Source organism: Embiotoca jacksoni, unplaced genomic scaffold, assembly GCF_022577435.1.
Source record: "Embiotoca jacksoni isolate LCO1_2020_lvr unplaced genomic scaffold, fEmbJac1.0.p SCAF_29, whole genome shotgun sequence".
Lineage (NCBI taxonomy): Eukaryota > Metazoa > Chordata > Actinopteri > Embiotocidae > Embiotoca > Embiotoca jacksoni.
Window position 1 is genome coordinate 45,001 of NW_027185380.1, and position 17,375 is coordinate 62,375.

The 17,375-nt window shown below is 43.2% G+C and overlaps 1 protein-coding gene across 1 annotated transcript in view; it reads right to left on the minus strand.

The window, feature by feature from the left end:
- The window catches only part of LOC138205693 (DNA (cytosine-5)-methyltransferase 3A-like), a 52,833-nt gene that overhangs the window by 28,837 nt on the left and 6,621 nt on the right, over nt 1-17,375 (minus strand). Inside the window, 5 exon segments of the mRNA XM_069161852.1 lie at nt 2,453-2,569; nt 2,744-2,781; nt 3,092-3,176; nt 3,178-3,210; nt 12,253-12,360. Coding sequence (XP_069017953.1) covers nt 2,453-2,569; nt 2,744-2,781; nt 3,092-3,176; nt 3,178-3,210; nt 12,253-12,360 — 381 coding nt within the window.

A 17,375-nucleotide genomic window follows, 5' to 3' on the forward strand; every position in this document is an offset into this window, starting at 1 on the left:
AAGCAGAAAAGATATTTAAAGGTAATCGACGAACGATTGAAACGAAAAGCTTCTTCCACTTCAACCTCACAAAAAAAAAAAGAAAAGGAAAACAGCACAAAAAGAACCAAAACATCAACAATTTAAGGATCGCATTTCCACAGTTACTCATGACGAACTATCAGAGGAGTTCGATGACGGGATGTTCGAACTCTGACGGGACCGTGAAGATGCATCAAACAATAAAAACGGGAGGAAACCACCGTCCCACAGCAGCAGAAGTGCGAAACCGAGAAACACCTGTTAAACCGAGGTCAAATCTCTGGTCACACCGCCTTCATGGCTGCAGCTTTTTCACTTTCAGTGGCTTCGCTGTATCAACAAGAAAAAAGAATACAGTTCAGTCTCCGACGAGCTCGGCCGTGGAGGGGAAGTCCACTCCCCGCCAGCGTAAACAAACAATCCGGGCCGCGCCGAGCAGGACGACCGCGAAACAAGAAAGACCGTGACGGAGAGCGGACAGAAGGTTTCGGGATGAATCAGACGGTGACGCGACCGACGACGACGGGAAACTGTTTCCAGATGTTTTTCGTGGTTTTCACACGCCGAAGAAACGTGCCCCAACAAATACAGGAAAACGGTTTAGTTATTATTTGGTGAATAAATGTATTCACTCACTGTTCGTACTTCAAATAGTTTGGGCCCGAGCACCGAATGGTCTCGTTATTTAAGTTTAATCGCCTTTAACATTCTCCAAAAACTCATGAAACTTGGTCAGCTGTTGAGACAATGTGCAGGTGGGCGTGGCCAAATGGCTCACTAGCCCCTCCCCCCCTAAACTGCCGCCCCGGCGCACCTAGTTAAATTCACAACTTTAAAATACCACATTAAATGCAACTCAGCATCTGTTTTCACGATAAAATACTGCAGATTATTTGCTATCACACCGCATAATATTTCCTCTACTTTCCCGCAGGATACACCAATACATCCAACGTTAAAATGAATTCAGCTTCAATTAACTAAAATCACACTACAACCTGAATCTGAACGAGTGGCATTAAATCGATGAATGGATCAACTCATTAAACAGGATTCAATCAATAAAGTGTTGTTTGTATTTTTTTGCTCATGTGATCACAGATGTTATTATATATTCACTGCAGTGTTTACAGGTCTGATGAGTAAATCCACCGTCAAAACTATTCTACTTTTCAGTTTAAGGGTGTAAAATATGGTTAATGATAGTAATATACGGCCATTCGGCCTCACTTATTTATATCACATCTATCGCGGATGTATTTATTAAGTATTTATTGCTATGGATTTGTTGGTTTTCTTGATTTTCCTCATTGTTCCTTTTATTAATTGGATTTTAACCGAGACCTGAATTATTCTTCCCTTCATGCAACCGGCATGTCTGGAACGACAATAAACCCCCTTGAATCTTTTGAATGCTTGAAAAAAAAAAAAAAAAAAAATATCTCGAAAAGCAGGCGGGCCTTTACGATGCAAAAAAAAAAAAGCTGATTTAAGCATTTATAAGCGGCGTGTAAATGTTCAAAACAAACTATGAAACTATGATTTTGCTTTTTTTTGTCTCACTTCAGTCAGCAAACACACACGTGGAACAGATCATGTTAATACAGAGTATGTGCGGCGTTTATGTTTTGAGGCTCGGCCCTGACCCCGTTGCTCCCTGCGAGGAAACGTAAAGTTCAGAGCGGCGGGGAGCGAGGAGTGACGATAATAGCCTCCTACCCCCCCCCGCCCCCCCTCTCCCCACCTCCACCCTCGAGGGAAAAACAACAGACTCGGAGCCTACAGGTGGATGTGGAGCCGTTCACGTGTTATAAGAGCAGCAAGCAGCAGCAACAAGCACGATGGGAGGATGTGAGTCATGTGAGCGAAGCAGCCGGCCCGAAACGAACCGTCCACCGCTTCAGTTTTCTTTTTTTTCTTTTTTTCAACATGACAAAAACCAAAAAAAAAAAAAACCTTAAGAACATTTCGGACTGTTCTCTCTTTTTTTTTTTTTTTTTTTTTTTTTTTTTTTTTATTTAAGTTAAAATAAACAGTTAACAGAAGCAGAACATGTTGAGTAAAAATGGTGACAGTTTTCAGCACAGTTGCGTCGAGGGGGGATTCCCAGCTTCACTTCACTACTCGCCGCCACACAAAGCAAAGCACAGCGAGTGTGCGTCCTGCAGTTTTTTTTTCTGTTTGCTTTAGTTAGACAAAACATCCAATCTATTAGAAACCAGGTCAAAAATATTAAACATATTCTCAGTCGACCAATTAAACTTTTACAGGAACAAGAAACTAGAAAATCAAACAAAACCTCTTTTAAACGGAGGACATTTTCCTTCCAAAATTCGTCATTTTGCGAGGAGTTTTGCCCACTTTGCTCTGAAATAAATATGTTTTGGTGCTGCTATGAATTCACACAGACAGAGACCTTTTTGTCCCCCACCTCCATCTTCCAGCGGCTGAGCCATTCTTCTCTCTGTCTCCGGCTGATGTAGTACGGATCTCCGGCCTGGAAAGTCACCCTGGGGACCGGCCTCCTCCGCAGCCTCCCGGTCTCCCCCTGCTCACACACACACACACACACACACACACACACACACACACACACACACACACACACGCCGCGCGCAAATAAAACACTTGCTACACACTCGTGCACATTATGTGAGCTTCGTATTTTTTGGGGATGTTGAAAATGAGGAGAAGTGTCGTAGCGGCAGCGGGTCCTTCTCACCTCTCTTGGGGAGTCGCAGTTTCTGTCGTCTGGCTCGTCTGCGGGAGAAGAAAAGTTGCAGGAAATGGCTCATTTGTTCAGATTTAACAGGAGGTTTTAATGAGGAGGTAAAGTCATGGTTTTCATCACTTCGCCCAGGCGTCCATATTTAAAGTCAAAAATGCCCTCAAACGCTGCATCTGGGAGTTATTTGGCTGTTAAAAAAAAATCTCAGGGACACCGGCAGGATATTTTAAGAAAAACATTTTTGTCATAATCGTAAAAAAACAACCTTTCACAATAAAAGCATCTGAACGGCTATAAAGTGGATTATTTGAAATGATATGACTCTCTGCATTCAATCTGTACCCTTGTTCTTCTCCGTTTGCTCCAGTTTCCGACGCCCGCGTTTCTTTCGGGGGGAGGGCTCCGGGTCCTCCGGCGGGGTTGGGGGGCGCGTTTGCGCAGGGGTCAGAGGTCGCCATCTCCTGGGAAAACAGACAGAGCACAGTCGAGGTCTGAGAAAGAAAGAAAAAAAAAAAAAAACGCCACTCGCATTCTTCTGAACCCATCAAAGGCCTCCACAGACATAATAATCACACACACACACACACACGCGCGCACACACACACGCACGCACACACACACACACACACACACACACACACACACACACACACACACACACACACACACACACGCACACAATGTAAGAGCTACTGCAACGCTTGCACGTACCGATTAGTAAAATAAAAAGCAGTAACATCCAGCAGTGTGTGTCTGCATAGGATCAGTGTAATTAACACACACACACACATACACACACACACACACACACACACACACACACACACACACATACACACACACCTATGAGATGAGAGGAGAGGAGGAGTAGCACTGATGTTATTAACAGTTTTTAATGATTAACAAGCAAACGATGCTCATAACATTACATTAAATTTATATATATATGTATGAAGTGTGATTTATAATGTAAAAATAAGCTTCAAACTAGTTGCATACATTTGTATAACGAATGTTGCCTGTAATTGCACTGTAAACGTGGCCCCTAAGATAACCTGCTGCCTCTGATTCAGCAGTTTCTCCATTAGCTGACCGGCATTAATGATACTAAACTCTAAAAACAAAACAAAAAACACCGGCCTGTTTTTTTTTCCCATCTGTGTGTGTGTGTGTGTGTGTGTGTGTTGCCAACAGATTTTTATTTTTATTTTTTTTTTATGGATGGGTAGTTAAGAGCAGGGGTGACTGTCGAGCTCAAAGGCTACGCTAACACTAGGTCGCGCTAACAAGCCCACAAAGGCTGTAATGAGCAGCTGAGGAGGCCTGTAAAAAGTGCAGGGCAGAGAAAAGGTGACCGGGGGAGAAAAATAAAATAAAAAAAAGGGGCCTCGGGACGGACCGAACTTCACCGGCAGCAGCCGTCAACACACTTCACACACCGATGCTCCGACAGAACACGAGGTTCTGACGGGAAGGGGCATTACAGTGATTTAAATAAAATGTCATATTTTTTGCACCGGTGTGTGTGTGCTGTTTTGCAAATATAATTGCATTTACAGAACCACTTATTTCCCCCCCGCTGCATTAACCAGGTCTTAAAAGTTAATGCAGGATCTGAGCATTAAAAAAAAAAAAAAAAAGGGCAGCTGGGTGTTTTATGTCTGCGTGAAAGAGGACAGATTCATTTGTACAGAGTTCCATTCAGACCTTTTGACAGAGGATGACTCAAAACGCACGTCCATTAACTCGCATTGAATTACTCCAACCGACACAGAAGCTTTCTTTCTTTTTTCTCTCTCTCTCTCTCTCTTTTTCTAGCAAACATTAAGAAATAAACTGATTTAAAAGTAAATGTCACGTGACTCGACGGGAAAATAAAACATAATTTCCGACTCTATCGCGTTTCGTACACTCAAATTACATTACAGGGAAACACAAAAACATTCGTACTAAATAAATCACGGCAATCAAACTAAATTCAACCACTTGGGTCAAGTGGTTGAAATCGGTGTCAAAACTTGCTATATGTTTAAAAAAAAAAAAAAAAAAAAAAAAAAAAAAAAAGCATCTAACAATACAATTAGCTCACGTGTGCACAAAAAAAAACATATAGATGGTATGAATTAACCCGAATGAAAGTCGAATGTTTTCGACGATAAAAAAAAAAAAAAAATTGCACGTGCAGCACCGACAGAGGAGCACGAAGCCTTAACATTTATCGTCTTAACCCCGGAAACAAAACAAAAAAGTGAAATCAAAGCTGCATTAAGCAATAAAAAAAATTTAAAAAATCATTAAAAAAAATAAAAAAAGACTAGAGCAGCTCCTACGGCTAGCTTTTTGAAGCAAACAACTGACTACTTACACATTCAGCAGAAACAGAGGAATCTGGACTCGGAGTCATCTTTTTGGCCGCATGTGGAACGTGAATCGGTCCACAGATTTCCTGAGAGAAATATCTGGACGTCTTTGAGCTGCTAATGTTTCTCGACGTTCTTCGGCCACTTCGCCTCCCTCTCTCTCTCCCTCTCTCTCTCTCTCTCTCTCTCTCTCTCTCTCTCTCCCTCTCTCTCTCTCTCGCTCCCCTCGCTCGCCCCGCCAACTTAGCACCAAAACGGGAAGTGTGCAGCCGGCTCCGAGCAGCACCGACTGTACACTTCCTTTTTCTGCGAGAGCGAGTTGAGTTTGATTTTTTTTTTTTTTCAGGGCGGCGTCGGCGGCGTCGGCGGCGTCGGTTCACGTGACCGGGAGCAGTTTGATTCGGGATATTGCTTAATGCAGCTTTAAAAGTCGTATTGAGGGACTTGAGATACAAAGCAAACAGCAGGAAGAAGCCCGAAGGTGCGTTTAAACTCACTTTTATTGATATATTTATTTCATTTTTTTTTGAGGCACAACTGGCATAACTCGCACGCGAGGAAATGCGTGGAAAGTACCTGACTTCATAACCCGGAGGGGGGGGGGGGGGGGGGGGGGGGGGGGGGGGGGAGTGAGGGAGGACGGCTTCTGGTTGGACGATTTACCGACAGGGAGGCCGAGCGGAGACGTCGCCGACAATTAAAAACAACAGCGCGCCAAAAATGAGATCAAATTCAGCAATTGCGCCAAAAAAAAAAAAATATATATATATAGCAAATAAATGCGTGCGAGGTTGTGTCGTGAACCCGCGCGCGTTTCGCATTTTGCGTTACTGACGCGTTTATACGCGCGACGTGCAGAAACGTGCGCCCGGTTAGTTGTTGTCAGGCGCCTCTGAGCAGCTCCCGGTTCGACGGAGCAGAAACCCTCTCCAGCTTTAAGGTAAGACTTAAAACTTTCCTTTTCTTTTTCTTTTTAATAAAGCTTATATGTAGGGCTGCCTCAGGTTGGCCCTGAAACCAATCCTGCAGTTAAGCTGGGTTTTTTTTTTCCCCCTCTCGTCTGTTATTGCTATATTGTAGTTTCTGTCGTCGGCCCCCACCCGACAGATCACGTCATCAGCTCTCTATGCTGTCCTTTTTCTCTCTCTGCTCTCCCCTCTCACCTCCAACCAGGTGGAGGCAGAAGCTCCGCCCACCTCTGAGCTCCGGTCCTGACGGAGGTTTTCTTCCCGTTAAGTTTTTCCTTCCCTCTGTTGGGAGGTTTTTTTTTTCTCCCCCCACCTCCTTTCTAGAATTGTTGAATTCTTGTGTTTCTCTCTATAAACGCTGTAAAGTTCTGCTTTAAGGACTTCAACGTGTTCAAGTGCCGCGAAACAACCCGTGCTGCGTAAATAAAATTGAATTGAACTGTGAGGTGACGATCGGCGAACAGTCGAAAACTGAGAAACATCGAGTGTCGCGAGAAAAGAAACATTACAGACGCTTTTTAATACTGTTCATGACATTTCCTTCGTTTTGCTGCGGTTCTGCTAGCTAACTCGCGCTGTTACTAGGGATAGCTATGATGGCCGCGTTGGCCAAAGCAGCTATTCCTAGTATCTACTAACAAAAGCAAATAACGCGTCGAGTCTAAAAGTCATTTTACCGACGGACTGCTGTTGTTAACGATTATCTTTTTTTCCTTGAGCGACGAGTTCAAACGATAAATATAAATACACGGATTTACTGGGTTTTGCGTTTCGGGTCTACAACTCGTGACCGTTTCCATTATTAGTTCATCTTCGCAACTAATTTCAATATTAATCATTTCGTCACTAAAAAGTCAGAAAATAGTTCCGTCCACGACGATATAAGAAAATGCATCGAGGCTTCTTTGAGAAGCGTCAAACACGAATTCAGAAACAAAACAAAACGACGACTAACTGATGAAGCTCTGCAGTTTCTGTTATTTTGTCCACCCCATTTTCATCGAAGCCCAAACACCCACGTTTAGCTCAACGGCACCTCGAAAGTTCAGCCTGCAAAATGATGAGAGGGTCTAAATCTAAATCTGATCTAAAACTGAACATTATAACCTTCATGAAGGTCAAATATATTCACTCCAATTAAATTTGACTCGTGCGGCGCCAAAATCGCAACACACAAGTGTTGGATTAAACTGTATTAGCTTTAGTTAGATGGAACAAAAGACAGATCAAAATATCATGACAAAAATTGTGTATTTTCGCACGACATGCAATTATATTCCATAATATAAATATACACATGAAGAAGGAATCAGTATAAAATGTTCATCTTATGCTTCAGCTACTTTCCAGCACAACTGCCTCAAATCAAAGCGCTCGTTCGGCGTCCAATCAGCATCCAGGAGCTGCAAACACCAAAAAAAACGCTTTGATCACGGCTGAAAATGCAACAAAGTTGTGCAGATGTCTTCGTCAAATCACATGGTTTTTTTTTAAACAACTTTTCATAACAACCGTGAATGCGCTGATTAAGGTAAAGATTTGCAGAGATAATCTGAGTTTACACCACATACGGAGTCGGTTTAACCTGCGAGAGCAACGCTGGTACTTCCACCGTTTATCCGTAGCAGAAAAAGTTATTTTTCTTTTCTCTTTTTTTAAATCCACCAGCCACTTTTTGTCAAACACTGCAACCACAAGTTTTCCACAATGTCTCTGTGACCTTTGTAGTTTGGGCGCAAAAAAAAAAAAAAAACGGAAACAGAAAGAAACCAGACCGAGCTGCGTGTTCGCCAAAATGTTATCGAGTCGTGTTTAGGTCTACGGGCAGTTTCAATAATTATGTTCTCCATCTCGATTAAACCCGGCTATGCAGGGTTTCATTATTTATGACTGCAGCTGTGACGGGGGGGATTTTCATGTAAAAAAAAACAAAAAAAGCATTGCTTAAAAGTTGGGAAATTTTATCTCTGCGGTCCGACTGTACCCTAAAACATCTTTTAGAGAAACACACACACACAAAATCACCCAGCAGCTGCTCCACACATGGTTCCAGTGGAGAGAAATGGGGGAGAAACGAGGGAGGAAATGGGAGGCCGACAACTACCTTGACTTAAAAAGACAAAACTCGACAGCAGCCAGAAGAGCCGAGGAGAGGCGAGAAAAAAAAAGAAAAAAAACACGATGGAGGCTTGAAATAGTTTACGACCAGGAAGCTGATCTAATTATCCACGAAACCATCATCATTACTGTTATAATGTGTGTGTACAGGCGAGTGTGTGTGTGTGTGTGTGTGTGTGTGTGATTGCTTCTGAACGAGAGGGTGAGGCAAAGAGAAAGAGGAGAGAGTGAGGCTCCCCGTCTGCTCTCTATAGTTAGTGTCACTGACAGCTCCACCCTGGTGCTCCACACAATGGCTCTATTCCTGGAGACACTCCACTGTGTGTGTGTGTGTGTGTGTGTGTGTGTGTGTGTGTGTGTGTGTGTGTGTGTGTGTGTGTGAGACAGAGCTAATCTACAACATTCGTGTTCCCTGGAGGAGCAGCTTCCAACACGTTCCACCAAAACTACAAGTAATAATACTGCGATACAGTTAATAGACTATTCACCTAGTACTAACGATACTACAACTACTACTAATACTATTACTACTACACAACTATCACTACTATAAAACTACCACTACTGTTACTCTACTACTACTATTTGTACGACTGCCACTAGTATTATCTGACATACTACTACTATTTATACTACAACTACTGCAACTACTACTAATATTACACAACATATATCTAGTACAAGTACTACTACCAATACTGTTACTCTACTAATACTGTCACTACTACTAGTATTATCTGATATATATGTGGTACCAGTACTTCTACCACTACCACTGCTGCTACTACTACTATTATGCTACAATCCATAGTACTGCTACTACAACAACTATAACTATGATTGTACTACTGCTACTTTTACAACGGTAATTGTTGGTACTTTTACTACTACTAGTACAACTACTACTGATCTACTAGTAGTAATATACTACTTCTACTCATGCTACTAATACTAGTACTTCATCAATAACTACCACTACTATTATTACTACACAACTATTGGCACAACCACTACTATTACTCTACTACAACTACTGCCGCTACAACTAGTACTACTGCTGCTGCTACCAGTACTACTATTACGCTAGAATCAGTACTACTGCTACTACAACCATTATCGTACTCATAGTAATATACTAATAATATACTCATTTATAATAACAAATAATACACTGGTAATATATATTTCCACTACTACCACGACTATTATTGTTAAGTACTACTACTATCAGGCTACTGGTACTACAAAATAACGACTACTTTTGTTGCAGTTACTTCTATTACGTTACCACATTACAACACGTGTACTAATACGCTATAAAAACTACTGCAACGATTATTATACTACCACTACTACTGCTTCTATTTATATTATCATCCTATAACTGTTCTAACAACTACTGGTAGTACTAGTACACTCCTGCAGTACTAATACTGCGACAAATGTTCCTACTTTGACTACTATTACTACAACTACGACTAATACAACGACTAATACTACTGGGTTTAGGATAATTGCAATACAATTACCTTTCACGTCTTTTACAAGTACGAGTGTACGACTACGACTGATGGTGGTATTACAACTACTGACAGTAGAAAGACACACTTAGAGACTCTTACACATGTAATAGGTCACATGTATGTTTCAAGTTCAGCCTGTGTGAGCGTGTGTGTGTGTGTGTGTGTGTGTGTGTGTGTGTGTTTGTGTGTCTTTGTGTGTGTGTGTGTGTGTGTGTGTGTGTGTGTGTGTGAGACAGTACCCACTTTAATCCTGGCCGCCTTGTCAGAGCTCAAACATCAAAGCATGATCAGACATGCTCTCCTGCACGCACGCACACACACACACACACACACACACACACACACACACACACACACAAATACCACACACTCTTTCGTCGGTATTGCTCCTGACGGGTGTTTGATCATGTTTATTGAGGACTCCACCAAAGATTTCAGTCTCACACGCACGCACGCGCACGCACGCACGCACGCACGCACGCACACACACACACACACACACACACACACACACACACACACACACACACACTCACACACACACACACACACACAGTAAGCGACAAGGCCTGAAGTCAGTGCCGGTGAACAAGTACGTGGTTCAGTTTCACCACGGTAATAATACAGCCGTGCACCACGACGCTCAGATTATTATTGCTGCTTGTTCTAATGGCGGCTGGAAGGTTTCCAGTTCAAACACACAACTCAGGTTTTACACACGCTGATGTCACCGTGGGTACAACACCAACAAAGTTACAATCCTGTAGCTGAATGGGGGGAACAATGTGCTGAGTTCACATTTGCTCCTGAAACTCATAAATCACCTGTGGGAGTATTACATTTCCCTCCCGTGCACCTATTATAACCAGTGTGTGGTTTTTAGACTCTTCCTGTGCTCCTACACGCTCCGTCCCGTGGTCATTGTTGTAACCCTCTTCCTCCCCGGAGGTCCCGACGTGCCCGTGACGGGGCCCGTATCGGCTACTGAAACACCACCCGGCGCCTATTTCCTGAAGGCTGGCGAGCGTGTTGCATTCACTGGAGAGAGAATATTCAATTCGTTGCTCGGTGGCGTCCAATAATCAATCTGTGCTCTCATTGTAGTTGGTAATGAGTCATCTCTACGGGCTTTGCAGGTGAGGAGTCCGCGAGGAGAAGGAAAAAAAAGAGAAAGGAACAATCCGTTTCCTAAATGTCGTCTCTTACCTCCATTCTCAACAACGAAAGAGGAAGTCTTGGCCCCGGATATCCGCCGGCTACACCAGATCTCTAAAGAAATACTGAATTCGGCCCCAGAGAGTAAATCGCTGACAGACCGATAGCTGATGGAGTCCAGGATTGAATATTGAGCAACTTAAAAAGCTTTTGTTTTGATCTTTGAATGCTCAGTTCTTCATTTTTTTTTTTTATATATATATATGTTTTTGAATGTAAAAATGTAAACGGGTACATAAACGAGGAACTCCGTGTGAATCCCTTCCTCTGACAGGAGATCTTGATCTCAGTGAGATTTCCTGCGTGACCAACTTAATTAAAGATGCATTTACAATTAAAAACAAGCACACATTTGTCAAAAAAATAAAAAATAAAAAATAAAAAAAGGAATAAAAACATAGTATTTTAGCTAATCTCTAAATTGAAAACGTGAAAATAGTGACAAATCACTTTGCTATATACGTACAACACTGTGAAATATTAAACAACTCTTGAACCCAGCGTGCATACGTGAGATGATCCACTCAAATATCCTTTAAGGCAACGAGCTACCCGTAACTGTAATATCAGATATTATAGTAGGACGTGTGTGTGTGTGTGTGTTTGGGTTTTAGTTGGCAAAAAAACTTCCGACCACTCCTCCCGAGAGCTCAGGCGGTGCTCAAATATTCGCTCAAACATGGAGCCGCATATTCTCCTTCACTCGAGATGATGTTACGTCACTGCGACTAACTCTAAGTGGCGTGTGGAAAATGTGTGTGTGTGTGTGTGTGTGTGTGTGTGTGTGTGTGTGTGTGTGTGTGTGTGCGCGGGGGGGGGGGGGGGGGAGGGTGAGGTGAGAGTGGGGGGGGCGGAGGAGGGTGGAGGGGGGTGGAGCCACGCTGAAGGAATGAAGTTATCACAACACGTCAAGAGGGAGAGTATTCTGCAAACTGCAAAAAGGGGAAGAAAAAATAAAAAGGGGGGGGAATTCCCGTTCTTAAAGACAAACACACCGCTGGGAGAGAAAAATGTCATATAAAAGCAGAAGAAGAAGAAGAAGAAGAAGAAAAACACCAGCTACCGTGTGGAGGCGACTGCTACGTCACATCGACCGTCCAAACCGGGACGCGTCGTTAACGCAGCGATTGGAGGCTGCAGGTGTGAGCGCATCAAAAGCAACAACAAGTTTTCCTGGAAACAGCGCATGCATGATGCAAGCGTCGCACATCTTAGAGTAAACGTTGGAGGGGGGGGGGGGGTTGTTGTATCGGTGAATAGATAATCAGCCACTTCTCTGTAGCTTAAAGCACGACACAGGCTATAATTACAGTACTCACAGGAAGCAGCTGCTTGCGTTTCCTGCCGGGACGACCCACTCGGCGCTTGGCGCGGGGGCTCGCCGGCGTCCCCTCCTCCGGACTGTCCTGGTCCGCTCCGTCTTCACTCTGCGGGGCAATTAACGGGGTTCGTAATTAGCGTCGACGGATGAAGCAACAACGACAGTACGGCAAGCGGCGGGAAAACCGGGGACTGCGTTGAATGAAAAGGTGGCACACGGTTTGTAACCGTGGCGATCAGAAAACACACATTTTTACACTTTCACTTGAAAGAAAAAAGGAGAATTGAAGAACGGTACCGAGTTATGATCGAAACAAAAGCAGCTCTCGGGCTGCAAGTGGGCGAAATATGAGAGAGAAAAGCAGTAAGTTATATGTTTGCAGACGGGAGATCCAGCTGTGTTTAGAAAAGCGGACATGGTGCGTTACAAGACACTCAAAGTGTGGACACACACACACACACACACACACACACACACATAATATTGTGATCAATTACTTGAGGTCTTTTGGAAAAAGGGGAAACCTCGATAACATACAGTAAGGTGCTTTTACGCCCATTTAAAAATGGCGACCATTAAGTGTGGAAAGAGCGTCCAGAGTTTCGCTCTTGAATTTTTTTGGTCAATGTGTTGTTGTTGTTGTTGTTGTTGTTGTTGTTGTTGTTGTGGTGCAGATGAGTTGTAGACCAGAGGTGTAATTTTACGATGATATACATGGTTTGCTGCACCTGTGTGGTCGGTGTTAAAATACAGGAGACCGCACGGTGACATGATGAACTGAACTCTTTTAATTTGTTATATTACACCAAACAACATTTTTACGATGTCAAAATTGTTGGCGGTTGATTGTTTTTACTAAATTGTGGACTGCCTTTGGTAAAGACTTTAGACTCGACTTAAATAGGGCTGGATATTGTTAAAAAAAAAATTATTAAATCCATTTTAATTCTAAACGCCTCTCGTGCAAGTTTATCGCTCGACGCTACAATTTACCGAAGTTCCCTAAACGCCTCGGACGCTATCGATAGCTGCCAGCAAGGAGCCTTCAGTTACTGCCGAGTACGCAAATTTAGACCGATGTGTGGCCAAAAATGTGCTCAAAAAGAGTGAAATGAGGTGTTTTAATGTAGGATTTACCTACGAAACCGTGATTTTGATCTACCCGCGGCTGCGTACGGTTAAAAACTGCGACTCAGTGACGCTAATGAGATTTTACTCCGGCGTAAATGTCGCAAAAATGATGCCAGGTGTCTCGAACTTAAGCCGAACTGACTTGGAAAGACTTCCCAAGTCGAAAAAGCTCAATAACTCAAACTTCAGAGTTGATGTTACGCTTCATTTCTGTTGCATCACATCTGCAGTCGCATCTGAACATTTTTCAGAAAAGGTTCGATAACGTCGGCGTTCACTGACTTATTTTTTTATTTTTTTTTATGACAAACAATCAAATGCATCCAAACAAGCCAATATGAAGATAACTATATGTTACAAAGTAAAACTTCAGTTTTCCACACTGAGCTAATCTCCGGGTTGGTGAAACCTCCCGTTCTCAATAATCGGAGGTGTTGAAACGAACTCCACTCAGGTCCACGTTTTCTACTTTTTTACAACGGCTCTGGGCAAAGTTTGACTTTCTGGGAAGCTCGAGTCTGAAAGCTTTTATTGGAAACCTGAGAGGAAACCCAACGTGAAAAAGAGCCCCCCAAAAAGAAAAAAAAACAACAAATCAACACCTGCTGCATCTTTAGTTTAACAGTCGCAGCTTTAACGTACGAGCTCGCGGCTCTTTGGAGTTTTTTAGTTCAGCCGGGAGTTTTTCCAGCTGAGGTGATTTTCATTACAGGCTTTTTTTTCCTTCTTTTATTCATATTTGAGCCCCAGTCATACGCCTGGCTGCCTCAGGAAGACATTAAATAAACGTCTCTGATACCAGACAGAAAAACATTAAGCTCTTGTATTGTTTAAGTAGAAGCGGCCGACAAATACGCTGTAAACGTGTTAATTAGGAACATATTTGCGTTGCGCCGGATTTACAAATAATAAGCGTTTCACTTCTTCCTCAGGAGGTCGGAGAGCTTTTTCCTCGAGGTGCGTTTGTACACAGCATGTGACGATAATTCAATTTACGTAAAAAGCAACAAACAAGAACCAATGTTTTTTTTGGGGGGGCGTAACATGAGGTCTCACTCTCTATGTGTTCATTCTAAATACATATGTCTCAGGATTGTAAAATGATGAGTCAATAAACAAGAATAATATATTACCACCAACTTTAGACTAAGCGGGGACAATTATTATAATCACAATATAACATAATGTAAAGTTATGAGATAATAATAAGAGAAAAATTGCGTCTCACGTTACATACTGAATATACTGAATGTGTGTGTGTGTGTGTGTGTGTGTGTGTGTGTGTGTGTGTGTGTGTGTGTGTGTGTGTGTGAGAGATGCATTGTCGTACTCTCCTGCACTCTTTCTCTTGCGTGTTTGCTGGCCTGGAGGAAAAAAAAACCCATCAAGACAAGTTTCATCACATTTTTCGGACTCTGCCCTGCTTGTTGTCTGCCAGGCTTCTGTTTCCATTAACGTCCTCCTCCTCTCCTCTGCTGGACCCTGTGCTAACGGTGACAGTGGAGTGGTTGCTAAGGTGCAGAAACTGCTTAGCAACTGCCTCCGTCGGGGCAGCCGTGCTGACTAAACATCCTGATGTCACTTCCCTGACGATCAGCATAGCAACCAGCCAGAGCGGGTGATGGCTTTTTGCCAGTGTGCCTGGTGTGCAGTCCATATGCCTGTGGCACGATCGCGCACACAAACACACACACACACACACACACACACACACACACACACACACACACACACACACACACACACATTTTAACAATACAAGTGTACTCAATTGTGCGCTGAAAGCACGACGAGTGAGAAAAAAAAAACATGCCAGTCGAGTCAAATATAAACCGACAGCGTCAGAAAACCACTCGAACCGAATCCCTTCGAAAAAAAAAAAAAAAAAATATGTCAACACACACACACACACAAGCACACTAGCCAATGTCCGTACATCTTTGGTCTATTTCGGTCTCCCGGCAGGTTATTTTAGGCCACTGCAGTTGCTAGGCAACCAGACTGCAAACCAGGCAGGCAGAGGAGGATCCCATCAGCAGCAGACAGCCTGTCCTCCTTCTCTCTTCCACCTCCCCTCCGTTCTCCTCTCAGTCCCTGCGCCCCTTTCTTTCTTTCTTTTTTTTTTTTAACTGCGTCTCCCTCCTCGTCTGTAGTTTCACTTCTGAATCCGTCTCCGCTCACGTTATCGTTGCTTGATAAAGCCGTCAGCAGGACAAGCGCTAGACTGCATTTGATCCATATTTAGCCTCCATGCAGACTTACAGTATTTACACATTTAAACTGACCTACTAACGTCAATAAAACGCCCTCGTCCTCCACCTCCTCCACCTCCTCCTCCTAAATAGCTGTTATAGTATGTTGGACCTTTATTAGTTCACCTATCAACGCCTCTTTGGGGTTTTGGAGGTGAAACGAGGACCAAAGCTCGTTCTTTCACAGCACATCTCTCGATCAACGACGTAGTTTGCACATGTGCATCCGCTGGCGTCGTACACTTACACCAGAGAGACCGACACGTGCAGGCCGGCAACAATTATTACATAATCAGAGGATTGTGATTATTAGAGTCGACCGCAATCGTTTTGCAGGATCGTTAGAACGGTTTCGGTTCATCTCCATAAAAACAGCTGCAAACTAACAGAAAAGTCACATTTCCATCAGTTTCCATGTTGTTTTTCTACTTGTTTGATGACCTCATTGTGTTACACCCGCTTCTCCTTCTTCTTCTTCTTCTCCTTCTCCTTCTTCTCCTTCTTCTTCTCCTCCTCCTCCTTCTTCTCCTTCTTCTTCTTCTTCTTCTTCTCCTCCTCCTCCTTCTTCTTCCTCTTCTCCTTCTTCTTCTCCTTCTTCTTCTTCTTCTTCTTCTTCTCCTTCCTCTTCTCATTCTTCTTCTCCTTCCTCTTCTCCTTCTTCTTCTCCTCCTTCCTCTTCTTCTTCTCCTTCTTCGTCTTCTTTTTCTTCTTCTTCTTCTTCTCTTCCTCCTCCTCCTCCTTCTTCTTCTTCTTCTTCCCTTCCTCCTCCTCCTCCTTCTTCTTCTCCTTCTTCGTCTTCTTTTTCTTCTTCTTCTTCTTCTCTTCCTCCTCCTCCTCCTTCTTCTTCTTCTTCCCTTCCTCCTCCTCCTCCTTCTTCTTCTCCTTCTTCGTCTTCTCCTTCTTCTTCTCCTTCTTCTTCTTCTTCTTCTTCTCCTTCCTCTTCTCATTCTTCTTCTCCTTCCTCTTCTCCTTCTTCTTCTCCTCCTTCCTCTTCTTCTTCTCCTTCTTCGTCTTCTTTTTCTTCTTCTTCTTCTTCTTCTCTTCCTCCTCCTCCTCCTTCTTCTTCTCTTCCTCCTCCTCCTTCTCCTCCTCCTTCTTCTTCTTCTACGGTTTAATGGCACCCGAGCGGAGAATTGGCGTCACATTTATATTCTGACGTTCGACCGATCGTGATTTTGACGAGCGTCTGTTCATTAACAGGATTTAGTTGCAAAGCGCCGCCGTCGGCACATTTTGGCTTCAAGTCAAATAAAAAAAGGAAAAAAAACTCGGATGAGGTGATTCGTTGCATTTTGCAGCAGAAACGTGGCAATCGAAGTGACATTCAATCATTATTCTCTTATGTCGTATGACAGTTAGTCGTCAACCCGATCGTATGATCCAACGGCATTTAAAACTCCCCTCCATCTGACATCAGATTACCGGAGATCTTCTTTTTTTTTTTTTTTTCCCTGAAAACAGTCACGTCAATTTTTCCAGAGCGGCTTAGCGAAGTCACACAAGTTGGCAGAGAGACCGGGCGAGATTTTGAACGTCTGTAAAACAATACGCGTCCCGTATAAAGACCGACTATCTGAAATCTTGCTTCTACGACTCATTCGCAATTAAGACTGCTTCAGAGAGAGAGAGATCAGAAAGTGCAGCTTTAAAAGAGGCTTTAACGCGCCACCGCCGTGTTCAGAGCAGCTATTGAACTCTTTTGCCTTTTTGAACCCGGTCGAACACGAGAGCGCTTCTT